At 33.8% G+C, this 13,832-nt stretch overlaps 1 protein-coding gene across 1 annotated transcript in view; it reads right to left on the bottom strand.

Moving 5' to 3' along the window:
* Window positions 1–469: 469 nt before the first annotated feature.
* LOC112682531 overlaps window positions 470–13,832 on the bottom strand; it is a 29,052-nt gene continuing 15,689 nt past the window's right edge. The window contains exons 3-6 of the mRNA XM_025553161.1: window positions 11,026–11,097; window positions 9,712–9,790; window positions 986–1,143; window positions 470–504 (exon numbers count right to left, since the gene is read on the bottom strand). Coding sequence (XP_025408946.1) covers window positions 485–504; window positions 986–1,143; window positions 9,712–9,790; window positions 11,026–11,097 — 329 coding nt within the window. The 3' untranslated portion in view covers window positions 470–484. The remainder of the gene's footprint in view (window positions 505–985; window positions 1,144–9,711; window positions 9,791–11,025; window positions 11,098–13,832) is intronic.

The raw sequence follows: 13,832 nt of genomic DNA, 5'->3' as shown, positions 1-13,832 counted from the left end.
TTATTTTTCGAGTTACGATGTACTAAAAATTAAATTTGGTCGAAAATGGTTGTGCGTTAAATGTTGACAATTTTTATATTTTACTTTTTGTCGAACTTATGAAATTATTAAGAAAAATTTAGGGAATTTTTCAATCATTTTTCTCCGAAATACCATCTTAATAAAATGTCCAATTAAAAACCTTTTATAATAAATAAAAAAAATATATTTTTATGTTTATGCCAATAATTTTCTCGTTTCACTTAAAATTTAAATTCACAAAAAAATATTAAAATGTTTGACTTTTAATTGCAGTACTGAATCTCCAGAAGCCTGATAATAAATGTGCAAAATGTATTGTTGTTGATCAAATACTGTGAATTAAGGTTTGGTAAGCATAATATAATTTTAGTACCATCATAACTTGTCTCTAGTTGCATCTGTCTTATTCTAATCGAAAAGTTTAAAACATTTTAGTAACTACTCACCTGATATCATAGTTTGGTTATTGATCACAATATTTCCCTGAAATCGAACAGTAAAAATAATAAAAATAATAAAAATATTTGACAAAAGAAACAGCTTTTTCACATAATTATGTGGTTTTTAAAATTGGGGTATTAAAACAGAATCTGAGGATGATAACGCACCTCCAAGCTTCCTTTTTTCTAGTTCTGACTATGTCAAAAAACGTAAATTGAAACTTTTATTCGATTTGAGATTTATTTTGTAAAAGTTATAGGATTAAAATAGAGGCATGGTTTAGATTTATATTTTTACTGAAAATTCCAATAGATCCTGTACTTTTTCCTACGATCATACGTTTTTCCATTCTAATTGTGTGCTTCATAATATTTATTATTATTATTAACATTATTATTTACTATAGGTATATTATGGAAATGACAGTTTTTCTAATATATTATTCACATAGTTCGATTTGACACTAAATTTTTAATATCGATAATAATATTATATTAAACTCAAATTTTTCCATAAAACTTACTATTTTTTATGGAATATACTCCGCTTTCGTCATAGTAATCGATCCATCCATGGGTCACGACTATTAATGGTTTATTGGATTTCCACACTGACTTTATTAAACTTACATCATCAATATCTATTTCATAACCTAATAGTTTTTCCGGATCTTTTTCTAACCTGGGCATTAACGATTTAATAAGTTAAAATTTAAGTTAAATTTACATATTAACTTAATTTATTTCATTACCGATGAATTAACTTACTTGTAACTTATTAACTTAACTCATTTTCTTACAAATTAACTTGAAATTAACGTATTATTTTTTCATTTATCCTAATTAAGTTAATTTTGATTTTTAAAACTAGAAAAAGATTTTCGTAAAATATCGCATTCGATAATAAGTTCATGGAATTAAAAAAAGTATAAAAATAAAAATGTTGAAGAATTTTTAGATGAAACCATAATATTTATCTCGGAATTAACTATTGATAGGGGTCCCACCGTTCTCGGGAAAAGTATTCAACCGTCTTTAGACTATTGAATAAAAATAGCCATGCCACTTATGAATTACATTATCATTGTCGTGAAAAATGGCCGTAAATCTTTATTACAAAAATAGATATATATTATCATTGACTAAATAATTCTTAATAATAATTGTACTCTATTATGATTAAAACTATTCTATAGTCTATGGTATTTTTAAATAAGATAAATATTATTAAATATTATTGAATAAGGGAAGACATTTAATAGCTGATCAATATTTTGAGATGACTCTTTTATTGAGATTCAATAGGCATTTTGATTAATCTATCCATTGTATTATTAATTTAAGTAAAATATGAATGTTGATGTTATTGTGTAATTTTTTTTACCTGTTTGAAAGTGAATGCTAACCAGTATGTTGAAAAAAAAAAATGAATGCAAATGAAGGAGTTGTTACACGATCTCGTGGTAATACAAATAAAAACAACAACAGAAATATCACTAACGATGAAGAACATGAGCATGAATCGAGTGATATACAGGAAGGACACGCCAATATGCCGAATGGACCGAATGTCGACATGGGTAACGTTAACACAAACACACTACTTTGTTCTTTTTTATCACAAAACGCTATGCTAATAGAGTTATTTAAGTCGCAAGCTAACAAATCGTCGAACGACATGATGATTGCCCCGGACTTAAATAAGTCCATACCAGTTTTCAACGGGCTACAACAGGCGCGCAAGCTAATGATTGGTTGCGAACGGTGAACGGTTTCGCGAACCTACATCGATGAACATGCAACTTTCAATTACAGTCTATGCGTGCCAATTCAGACGGTGCCGCTTGTCATTCGTTCATGTTAAGAAATATTGAAGACTGGGCTGATTTCTAGAGTCAATTTCGCAAAACGTTTATTGATGTAGTGATGACAGGCAATTATTGGAAGGAATGTGTCACCGGGTCCAGCTACGTGACGAGAATATACGTGAATATTTTCACGAGAAAATTTATCTATGCAAATAAGTAGGCCTGTTTTTCTATGAATCTAAAATGCAAGTTTTGGAAGGTCTTTATTCAAAGGACTTGAGTACGTACTTATTTTATCATGATCATCGAAATGAAGACGATTTTTTGGGTTAAATGGTCGAGTACGAACTTTTAGATATATCACGTGCGATGCGTTTCCGCCAGTCATCAGTATATATTAAAGACAACGGTTTATATAAGCCTACACCACGACAGCTGAATGATACACTACCATCTAGGTCGACGAAGAAAAAAAGTACGGGAAACATAACGACAATAGGCTGTGAGGGAAAACCAACAGTCTGATCGTGTTTTAATTGTGGCCCGAAAAAAGCATATTTCACCGCAATGTCACAAATCAAAAAAAAAAAGAAAAAAGAGCATGTTATGAATATGGTTCGATGTGACACCAAATGGGAAGCTGTTCGGAATGTACGAGACCAAATCCCGATGCATCGAGAGGAAAGCAGCCAAGGCTAATGAACATCGACGCGGTTAATGACAGACGACCCGCTGACCACCCGAAGCCGTATGAGGTACAGTGTCACATTGACGTTTCTGTTGCTGAACATGAAGTGTGTGTAATCAAGTTTAACGCGATAGTCGACCCAGGTAGTCCTATCAGTTTTCTTAAATGTGAGTCTGTTGTTCCTAATAATTATTCTGTAATTAAACCAGCATATAATAATAATTTTTATGGGATTAACGGAGCCAAGTTAAATATATTGGGTATTTTCGTAACTTATGTAACGATCAATAATAATATTATGGATTTTAGATTTTATATTGTACCGAATATCACCATGTTGTCCGATGCTATTTTGGGTAGAGATCTCTTGCCTAATTATTGTTTATTATTGTTAGGCGTTCTATTGACTCGGGTATTTTTCCGTCTGCACTTAAACTTGGCTCAATTAGACCCATATTTAAGTCTTGTGATGTTTCAAACTATCGTCCCATAACTATCCTCCCTCATTTATCCAAAATATTTGAAACACTTGTTCTTAACTCGATTCGTTCTTCTTTGAATCATATCCTAATTGATGAGCAGCATGGCTTCCGTCCTGGTAGATCAACTATTACTTGTAACCTTAAGTCTTCATTCATATATATATATATATATATGATTCTTTTCACGATAACTGCCAAGTAGATATAATCTACACAGATTATTTCTCCAAGGCTTTTGATCGTGTTGATCATAATCATCTTATGTCAACTCTAGACTCTATAGGAATCGGCGAACCACTACTATCCTGGTTTCACTCTTACATTACAAATATAATCCAATGGGTAACTGTTGATTCCACCTCTTCCGACCACTTAACCCCCTCCTCAAGTGTACCACAAGGTGCTGTTCTTTCTCCATTTCTGTTTGCCCTATTCATAAACTCAGCGGACCCCGTCCTCCAGCATTCCAAACTTCTTATCTTTGCTGATGATATAAAAATCTTTTTCCGTATAAAATCCATCTCTGACTGTCACCTTCTTCAAAACGACCTTCAGCGATTAGTGGCGTGGGGTGAATCTTTGGGGCTAGCTCTTAATATAACTAAATATTCAGTAATCACTTTTTGTCGTATTAATGCTGTAATCGAGCATGTTTACTCCATAAACAATACCGCCTTAACAACCTGTAATAATTATGTAAAAGATTTAGGATTTACTTTCACACGGAACATGTGCCCTAATATGCACATTCAGATAATATTTTGTAAGGCTCTTAAACTGCTAGATATCATAAACCATGTCTCTACAGACTTTCACTTGAACACACCTCTAAAAACTCTTTTCTGTTCCCTAGTCCGTCCCATCCTTGAGTATGGTTCCGTCCTCTGGGACCCGTCCACCGTTTCTACACGTAGCATGATTGAAAGGGTTCAAAGAAAATTCCTCCGTCAAGCTGCTTACAAATTAAAGATAGTCTGTCCACCACACGATTACACACCAATCCAACGCCTCTTTTCCTTAGAAAGCCTCGTCGATCGTCGTCATTCAGCTAACTTATCATTTCTATCTAATCTTCTTTCATCTAAAATTGACAGTCCTGAATCACTATCCCGTGTCTCATTTAATGTCCCCTCCCGCTGTACACGATCATCTGTTCCATTTCATATACCTTTCTCTTCCTCAAACTACTATCTTAAGTCACCGATCATCCGTCTTATGCGCATTGCCAACACTGATCCTTCATTCTCTCTCTAAAATTGAGTCTCGTTTCGATAAAAAAAAAAAAAAAAAAACTATTATTATTATACAATTATATTCATGTATTAAAGGGTTCGTCCCGTATTGTAAAATAAAATAAATAAATAATTTTAATAGGAATGATTTAAATTATGAAAATTTCTTATCGAATCTTAAATATGTTGTTAAAAATATGCATTTACATATCCATTTTCTATTAATAAAATTATCGTTGTGTCCTAGGTGAACGATATTTTGTGAGAGGGTACGTTATTCGTGATATTCTACGCGAGCAGACGAATTTTCTCGTTATATGCCATCGGAAAATGCATTTCAACCTCTAAGAACAGTTTTCCACGTTTTATTTATTATAAGTCGATTATGATAATTTGAATCTTTCATGTTATGTAATAGAGATGTTTTTTTAACGTCTGATATCAAAATTTATAATTTTTTTTTTTTTTTTTCATAGGTGCTCGTAACAAATGCGTATCATACAACAAATGGGATTATTTTTACCGTAATTGGTGCTGCGAAAGGGAATAATAAAGAGAAAATTAGACCTAGTTATTTGTGAGGGAACTTTAAAATTAATTAGAGAAAGGGGAAAAGGGAGCATCCATTCGTCCATCAATCAACTTATGCAAAATCACTAAATTAGCAGCAACTCTTCTATCATATTTTACCGGTGCGGATCTACACGGTGGGAATGGACCATACTCGTCGGATAGGAATACGCCCGTGGTGTTTATATACGGGTGTATTTTCAACAACTAATCACTTCTTCTTCGACCATCTTCTACCTGACAACGACACACATCCAGAAAGAAGAATAGAAGTTTACCCGAAGAAACCACCAGTCGCAACGAACACAGCTGAATCTATCATGAACAGCGACGACGATCGACGATCCAGCCAGAGCCGACCGTCGACCCGGATAAGGAACAACGGCAGCGCTACCGGACCAGATAACACTACCGGTCACGCTTCCGATACCAGAGGCCCAGCCGAACGACGAAGACGAACGCTAATCTCGCTGAAACCACCGCACACGGCGCATCCTACGCTCCGCCGCCCGCCACGACAATACACTGACGTGACATTTCAGTATACTGTCTGGCCGGGCGAACGGTGACGTGTTGCGACGAAGAACGCGAGATTGGCCAGCGAAGCCGGTGTTCACCAACAACCCGCGCCAAGAGATCGACGGCAACGATTATAGCGAACCCAACGCAAGGACGTCTGGGATCACAGTTAATAGCAGCTCGTTGATATAACATTCTGACGAGTCTGCGAACGCTCATCTGACCCACTCCGACCGCAGCGGGATACTGGATAGCTGCCCCAAGCAGCCAAATTGGACACACACCCCGACCGCGACCGGTGCGATCAATTGAAAACAATACTCGGCCCCATCGGCGCGCCTGTTGAGGCCACGCCACGAGAGCTGATATATACCCGGCCACTTGTAGGAGTCTTCCGGAATATCTCTGCATCTCTCCCTTTTGATTGTGTTAGGTCTTATATCAACCGATTGTAAATTCGATCATCGCGCTTGTCTAAGCCTGATGCCGCCCGTGCGGCTCACTTGATTAAGTCCGCTGCACGGTCCGGGATAACTTTTCCCCCCGATATTGCTTAAAATTGTACATTATTATTATATTTACATTCAATAAATCTATAATATTATTCAGAAACCATAGGAATTCTCTTTACGAGCGTCGCGTCGTCTCAACCTAATATCACTTCAACCTGCAGTTATAATTGTATTAATCTTGAAAATGTATTAGAAATTAAATACCTGGGATTAATTCTGGATTATAGGCTAAAATGGGATAGACATATACATTTTATAAATAACAATTTACGTAAATTCTTCTATATATTTAAAGGTATATATATATATATATACCTGTAAAATTTATAGATATAAATTTAATAATTATTATAAAAGAATTATTTATTTATCCCTAGTACAATCTTTCTATTCTTATATTGTTTGTAACGGACACACACACGTTCGGGGTGGCCGCGTGGTGTACGTTGACAAAATAATATAAGTTTTTTTGTATGTTATATCAATTCATTTATTAACACATAAAAAATATACACATCAAGAAAAGTAATATCTCTTGTACAAAACATAGAACAAAAAGGACAATACTACAAAAACAATACATATAATGGTCATTATTATTCAAAGAAAAAGACTATATTTACTGTTATATACGAACAAATATACTGTGAATGTATATTTATTTACGTGTGAGCGTGGTGGCTATCGGCAGCGACGGCACGATTAAAGGTATTGTTATGAGCAATTTTCACGATGATGTTTGCAACGACGGCAGGCTTCGAGATAACTCGGACTATACACTGTTACGTGTACCGTGGTTATCTACGGAAAATGCTGCGGTTGTCGTCGACGACGGTAGTTGCGACGACGCCATAACTAATACGAATGGTGAGGGGTACTGTACCCCTAGGCAGTAGCAGTAATCACAAGAAGATGACACGCTGTTCTTTACACTGAGAAGTGTACGGTGAGTGTCTTCGAAGAATGGTGGCACTGGGCTATAGACGCGGTCGAGAGGTTTAACCACTGCCTTGGCACTGATTCAATGATGTGACTACGACAACTGCTTTGGACGCAGGGAAGAGTGATTATAACGCCGATTTCGGGGTATATAACAAGGCCTATAATTCCACACGTTGAAATCAGATTGGTATCTGAGCAACTCGGTCCCGTATATATTTATATTACTCCCGACAGAATTATGGAAGGTCATTATAAGTACTAGAAGGGCTAATACATAGTAAATTATGACCCGAACGGGTTAAATAAATAAATTAATGTTGCGAATTTAGATAATTGAGTCCGGCGGCCGTGGTGTACAATCCGGATGGTGCGTAAGCGACATCTGTTGGATGTTCTTCGGTTGCCGGACTCCCATTGTACTGTGATTATTGGGCGCGATTAGTAAGAAAAACAACCACTGCACGCTGCGCAACACGTATGGGATTACGTACGGGGGATATATGGTGTACCATTACATGTTATGGTTTATCAATTTTGGGAGGAACCTATAATATCCATTTATCCAGACTAAAAGCCACTATAAATCGTCTTATTAAATATTTAATCGAATTTACCTTTTCAATCTAGCACTATCACTTTATATGAGTCATTAAATGTTAAAAACTTCAATTTTTTTTATAATTTGTCTGTTCTGATAGATTTATATAAACACAAACATTTGATACCAATATTTGATCATGAACATAAAACTAGGTTTAGACAAAATATTAATATATGCTTACCAAATTTCACTAAAGTTTTTAGTCAAAAAAGTACATTTTATATTGGCTTACATTTATGTGTTTCATTTAATATTAATATAAATAATTTTAAAAATCTTCCTACTTTTAAAAAATATATAAAAATTAAATTTAGATTGTATTTAATGATCTTTATATAGTTTATTTTTTAGTCTAATTTAAGTCTCCTTTGACTGTTATTTAATGTAATTTATATTTTTTAATTATTATTTACTACTAGACTATTTATATCTTACATAAATTCTTTTAAGAACTTGCTCTCCCAACACAAGTTTTGCTTTTTGGGGGCGCTACAATATTGTCAAATTTTTATAATTTAATAAAGTTATATTTTATGTATATATACCTACCTATATTATAAGAAATTTTGTTTCAATATGTAAAGATTTTATTGTTGCAATAAAATTATTATTATTATTATTATAATTATAAAAAAAAAAAAAATTATCGGTTATTTAATACAATAAAATTATCACAGTTACTTTTAAAAAAAAGATATGATTATATTATTTTTATGTTCAAAGCATGAAAATATAATAGAAATATTTAAAGCATCTTCAACTGTAAGATAAAATACGTTTTTTAATTTGCAATGTTTAGCAAAGCACTCTTTTACTTTTTATAGAAAGTGAAATAAATGTAAATTTGGATGGGTTAATCCTCTTTTTGATTTTTAAATTAATAAGCTCAACTTCTGGCAAATAATTTGAATTTTTCATTTAACCAATGTAATAATGTAGGGTTACATACTACTAACGCTTTACAGAAGTGGCGAAAATGTGTACTAAACCCGTAACGCATTCTGTCCATCAGCTATCAATGCAATTTAGATATACGATAGCTAACCTGTATAACTTAAACCATTGTGAAATTGAGCAATCAGGCGTGTGTAAGTAGATTCACATTGCTCATACTGACACGGATAGTTTGGCTTCCTATCGCTCAGCGTGGGCTCACGTCTCTTTCATTCTTTTATTCTTTCTCGATCGCCGACTTCCCTTCCGTCCGCGCTACAACTAGATTTCTCGTTTTTCCTTAATTAAAATTATATTCTAATTAAGTGTATTAATTCATATCCTGACACTCGTTAGGTACTCTCGGTCTGCACATAAATAGAAACTTCTACATATGTTATGATAGTTATTAAATAACATTTTACCAATTAACTGTATGATAACATTAGCTAAATATTTATTTTGATTTCGAGTGAAATAGTTGCATCTAGGGTTGGTATACTTCTAGATTAGGGGACATTTCGGGTTTTCAAAAAAATTACCCTGTATCCTCCTTCAGTTCTTAGCGGAAAGCGTATGACATGTTTTCCGAATCCCATGTTACAATAAAGCGATACGTTAATACCCCTATTTTTTCATAGTATTACAAAAATTATTTCAAAAGTGGTGTTCCGCGAGTGAAAAAAAAAATCCCAATGCTAATTGTAACAATAATTGAGGACTATAAACTATATTAAATATATATTTATTAATGATGTAAAAATGTATTAAACAGAAATAAAATTATCAATTTAACTATCCTTAATTGTAAATCAGCGACAGCACGAATTAGGCAATAAATAATTAAAATCGTAATAAAATATATAACCTAGGTATCTAATTCAAATTGAAGAGAGTAATTATTTTTCGATTATCCATTTTAATAATACACAAAATATTTATAATAGCATAAAATATACATACTTCCAATATAGAAGTGTCAAATAACCAGCAACATAATATGAGATATTAAGTTTGATTTTTGGTTGATTTCCTGTAAATTCTAAAGTACAAAAATATATACTAAATAATATAATGTGTAGTATTTAATTTTAGATAATTGTTGGTTATCGCTTTTATTCCAATACAAACGGATTGCAGTCCGGTTTATTTATGGAGGGTATTTCTGATATGGTTGAGGAAACTAATAAATGCGTACTCTCTGGAGTGGCCAAATGATGAATCTTTTGAAATATTTTTTCTATCTTTAAAACTTGGATTTTATCTAATTATATTCAGAGCATTATTTCGAATCTAAAAATAAAAAATTACTTGTAAAATGTTTTTTGAAAATTTCTTTTGTGAATCGATATAAGACATCAATTTAGGACTTTTCACACGTTTGTCACGTCCTAGTCACCAGAATCAGAAAATGTGGTGACATATAATGTCATGATGATAAACATGCAACAAGCACATGAAAAGTTTCGATTTATCCAATTAATTAATAACATTAAAGATAGTAAAACATTAATTTATTTACTTATCCTATAGGCTATAAATTTTGCTTTGTATACTGAACATATAGTTTTTGATGTTAATAAACTTGATACTTCTGTTTTCGATTTGCCTAATAATGCTATATTTAGTGTAGATGATGTACCTTTCAGTTTATCATCTTTGAAAAACGTTTGGCTTGATGTTCTTTCAGTATATTTTTTATTTAAATTAAGATCAATTATTGCCCACCCAATATAGCTTATCTTTAGAAAATCGCTCAACGAAGTTATTTTTCCTTTACTACCGTAAATTGTATAAAGATTTTCTTCAATTTTTTCGGACTATCTAACAGGTTAGGATAACCTAACCTAACCTGATTTAACAGGTAAAGGATTTACTTCCTTAATATTGAAAAGCTTAAAAAATGTTGTAATTGAAACACGGTATTTACGTGGCCAAGGTTATGATGGATCAGGTGCAATATCGGGTTAGTTTTACAATAATATAAACTATTTTATTTATTTTAAATTATCAAAAAAGGCATAGTATTATTTTGACAAATCCTTAGTGTCGCACCGAATAGAGAAATATAGTATTAGAATATAATCAAAACCCGTCAACGCTTTTTCTTATACTGAAATGGTTTGTGTAGAAATATTTTTGGTTTTAGTTACAACTTAAGTGCTAATTACTAATTACAAATAGCATCAAATTAAATATGTAAAATCAAAGTTAAATTATGAGATTTTGGGATTAAATCATAATAACCGATATAAAAATATTTATTTAAAAATTCACCTTTTTCTATTTCAATAACATTTGGAGGTTTTTGTTTCATTACTTGATTTCTTTGACGTTGAATCCATCTCTCTATAAAAAACGTTTTAAAAATATACAATGGTAAAAATGAAGTAAAATTATTTTAATATATTATTTGAGCAACTTTTCAATGTATCATATCATCATATAACTTTATGATTACTGTTCATCGATTATATACTATTATCAGTGGCGTATTTTCAACTTTTTTTTAGGGGAGGAAGTCCAACAATTTTTAATTCTAATTTGGAACAGGTATTAATATTAGAAAGTATTTATGAATATATAGAAATTATATAAATAGTAAATTGTTATCAATAGATATTAAAAATTGCATTGATGGTTTATTAATAAGTATATTTATTTTAAAATAATTTTTAAAATTTTAAAGTATAAAATATAATCGTCATTTTTTTTACTAAGTTCTTCCAAAATGTTATGAAATGTGAAAGAAAATTTACTGTAAATAACATATAATAATAACATTCCTAATCTCTTAAGCCTATTATAAAAAAATAAAAAAATAGTTTTTATTAATTTCAATCCCAATAATGTTCTTTTATTTGACGCAGTCGATATTGGTATTGTTGCTAGAATTTGATCATTCGAATACACCAGAATACATATCATAATTGCATATAATTAATTCATCAGTTGAATTATTTGGCTTTTCACTTATGTTTTTCATTTTCTCAGCCACAACTTGAACTCTCCAATTATATTTTATGTAGATGAATCGATATCTTCGCTATATGTAAATTTGATATTCTTCATACCTTCAAAGGTGATTTAAATTCGTTTGCAACATGTTTTGCTTTATAGAAATATAACTCACTATCAGTATTTATTTTAAATAATTGTAGTTCGTTTAATTATTAGACTCTAATAAATCTTGAGCCCTACTCATTGCTTTCTTTAGGTTAATATCGATTTTTCGAAATTGTTTTGATATAGGTTATCCAAATCCAAATAATTTTGAAGATATATCAAATACTATAATAAATTCTGATTGTAAGATCGAACTTCTTAAATGTTGTACTTTCTCACAGCTATCTGATGTATCGTCCTATTTAGAAATGGCATCGAGAGCTTCTACAATGTATTCAAGTAGTTCCAATCATTTATTAAATGGTATATTTTTACCCAACAAGTTTCACGATTCTTTTTTAATGACATTTTTAATACCAAATTTTCTGATTTAACTATAAATCGAAAAAAAATACAGCTTTGCGTTTAGGATATATTAAAAATTACAATGTTTTCCAACCATTCCTAAACAAATCTTAATAATTTGAATTCCACATAACAAAGAGATTGCAGGTTGAAAGAGTGTGCAGAATAATGGATATAAACAGCCAACAGATGAGATTGTTGAGATAAACTGAAAAGTAAATCATCTACACTAAATATAATATTATTAGGCAAATCGAAAACAGAAGTATCAAGTTTATTAACATCAAAAACTATATGTTCAGTATAAAAAGGAAAATTTATGTATGGGCGTATTTTAGAGGAGCGAAGGAGCGACCTTGGTCGACCAAGGTCTTCTCCTTGAATTCGTATTTAAGGAATTAATTATAATATAATGTGAGACATATTATATGAGATTGTTGTGGACCGGTGGAGAGCACGACGCATAGTTGTAATAATAAAAGTAATAAAAATGAACATCAACGTGGTTTGTGAGGTGGTAGTGACTGTTGGGCCGTGTATTAAGTTAACACCGAACAATAATAATAATAATAATTTCACTATACAATGTATCTAACAAAAATATGGCACAAAAACGAGTTGTCGTTTTAGGTACGCGGCAATGTGCGGAAAATGTACATGCAAGTGGTGATATGCTAAAAACAAGGGCGATGCGACCGTACAGAGAGTTGACAAACACCAGTTCGTCGTTCCGACGACACTTGCCTTCGACGGTGCCGATGCTCCGCTTTTCCCGCTCCTGTAGGAAGGCGCGGGGTGCGACGCATGGGTATCGTGATCCGCGAACTGTCGGCTGATTAGGAAACTATAAATGCGGTCGGTGGCGTCCGTTGTAATAACGGCCGTCGCCGGGTCCGCGTCATATATGGTCCCTCCACATAGAGGACACCGTCCGAGAGGGTGTCCTCGGCCAGCCTAGTCCCCTGTGCGGTGGGTAGGTCGGCGTTTTCTATTGCGAACGCCTGGTCGTCGACCTCCATCGGTGCCCCTTGGCCCGGTTCGTGACGGTCTTGGATTGGCAGGGGCGGGGCTTCCGAAGACGGAATTGTGGGCTTCCGCCGCCGGATTCTGCTGCCTTTTGCTCCCGTTGTTCGAGCCGTTTCTTCCTCACGAAATCCTTCCTCTGAGCCTTGTCGCGCTCCTTCTGAGCCCTCCCCTTTGTGGCGTTTGGTGCTTTCTTTGTTGCCGGAACCGTCAGAAGAGTTGAGTCCGTTGGTGGTGCGATGATGATCCTCGGCGGCTACGGCTCCAACGGGCCCGGTGTTGGTTTTGTCGGTGGTGACGTGTAATGTGGCCGAGGTCCTGTGACGACGAGCACGGTCCACCCCGTCGTCTCCGGGTGAGGGTCCACGTTGCGCGCTATTGTTTTGATGGCGAACTCTGTTTGACGACCGGCCACCATCCGAATTGGTGCAGTGTCTGTCAGTGACTGTCGACGGCCGGTAAAGGTACACGATGCGCCGACGGTCGCCGTCCACCACGTACGCCTGTTCCGCCTATCAGTTTCACCAGCTCTTCCGACTGATCCCGCTGGCCCCGCTCGTATGCCGCTCGCAGGAGTGGGTCGGCCAGGA

Source organism: Sipha flava, unplaced genomic scaffold (genome assembly GCF_003268045.1).
Source record: "Sipha flava isolate LNK unplaced genomic scaffold, YSA_version1 206_pilon_pilon, whole genome shotgun sequence".
Classification (NCBI taxonomy): Eukaryota; Metazoa; Arthropoda; class Insecta; order Hemiptera; family Aphididae; genus Sipha; species Sipha flava.
This window is presented reverse-complemented; position numbering and strand designations above follow the sequence as displayed.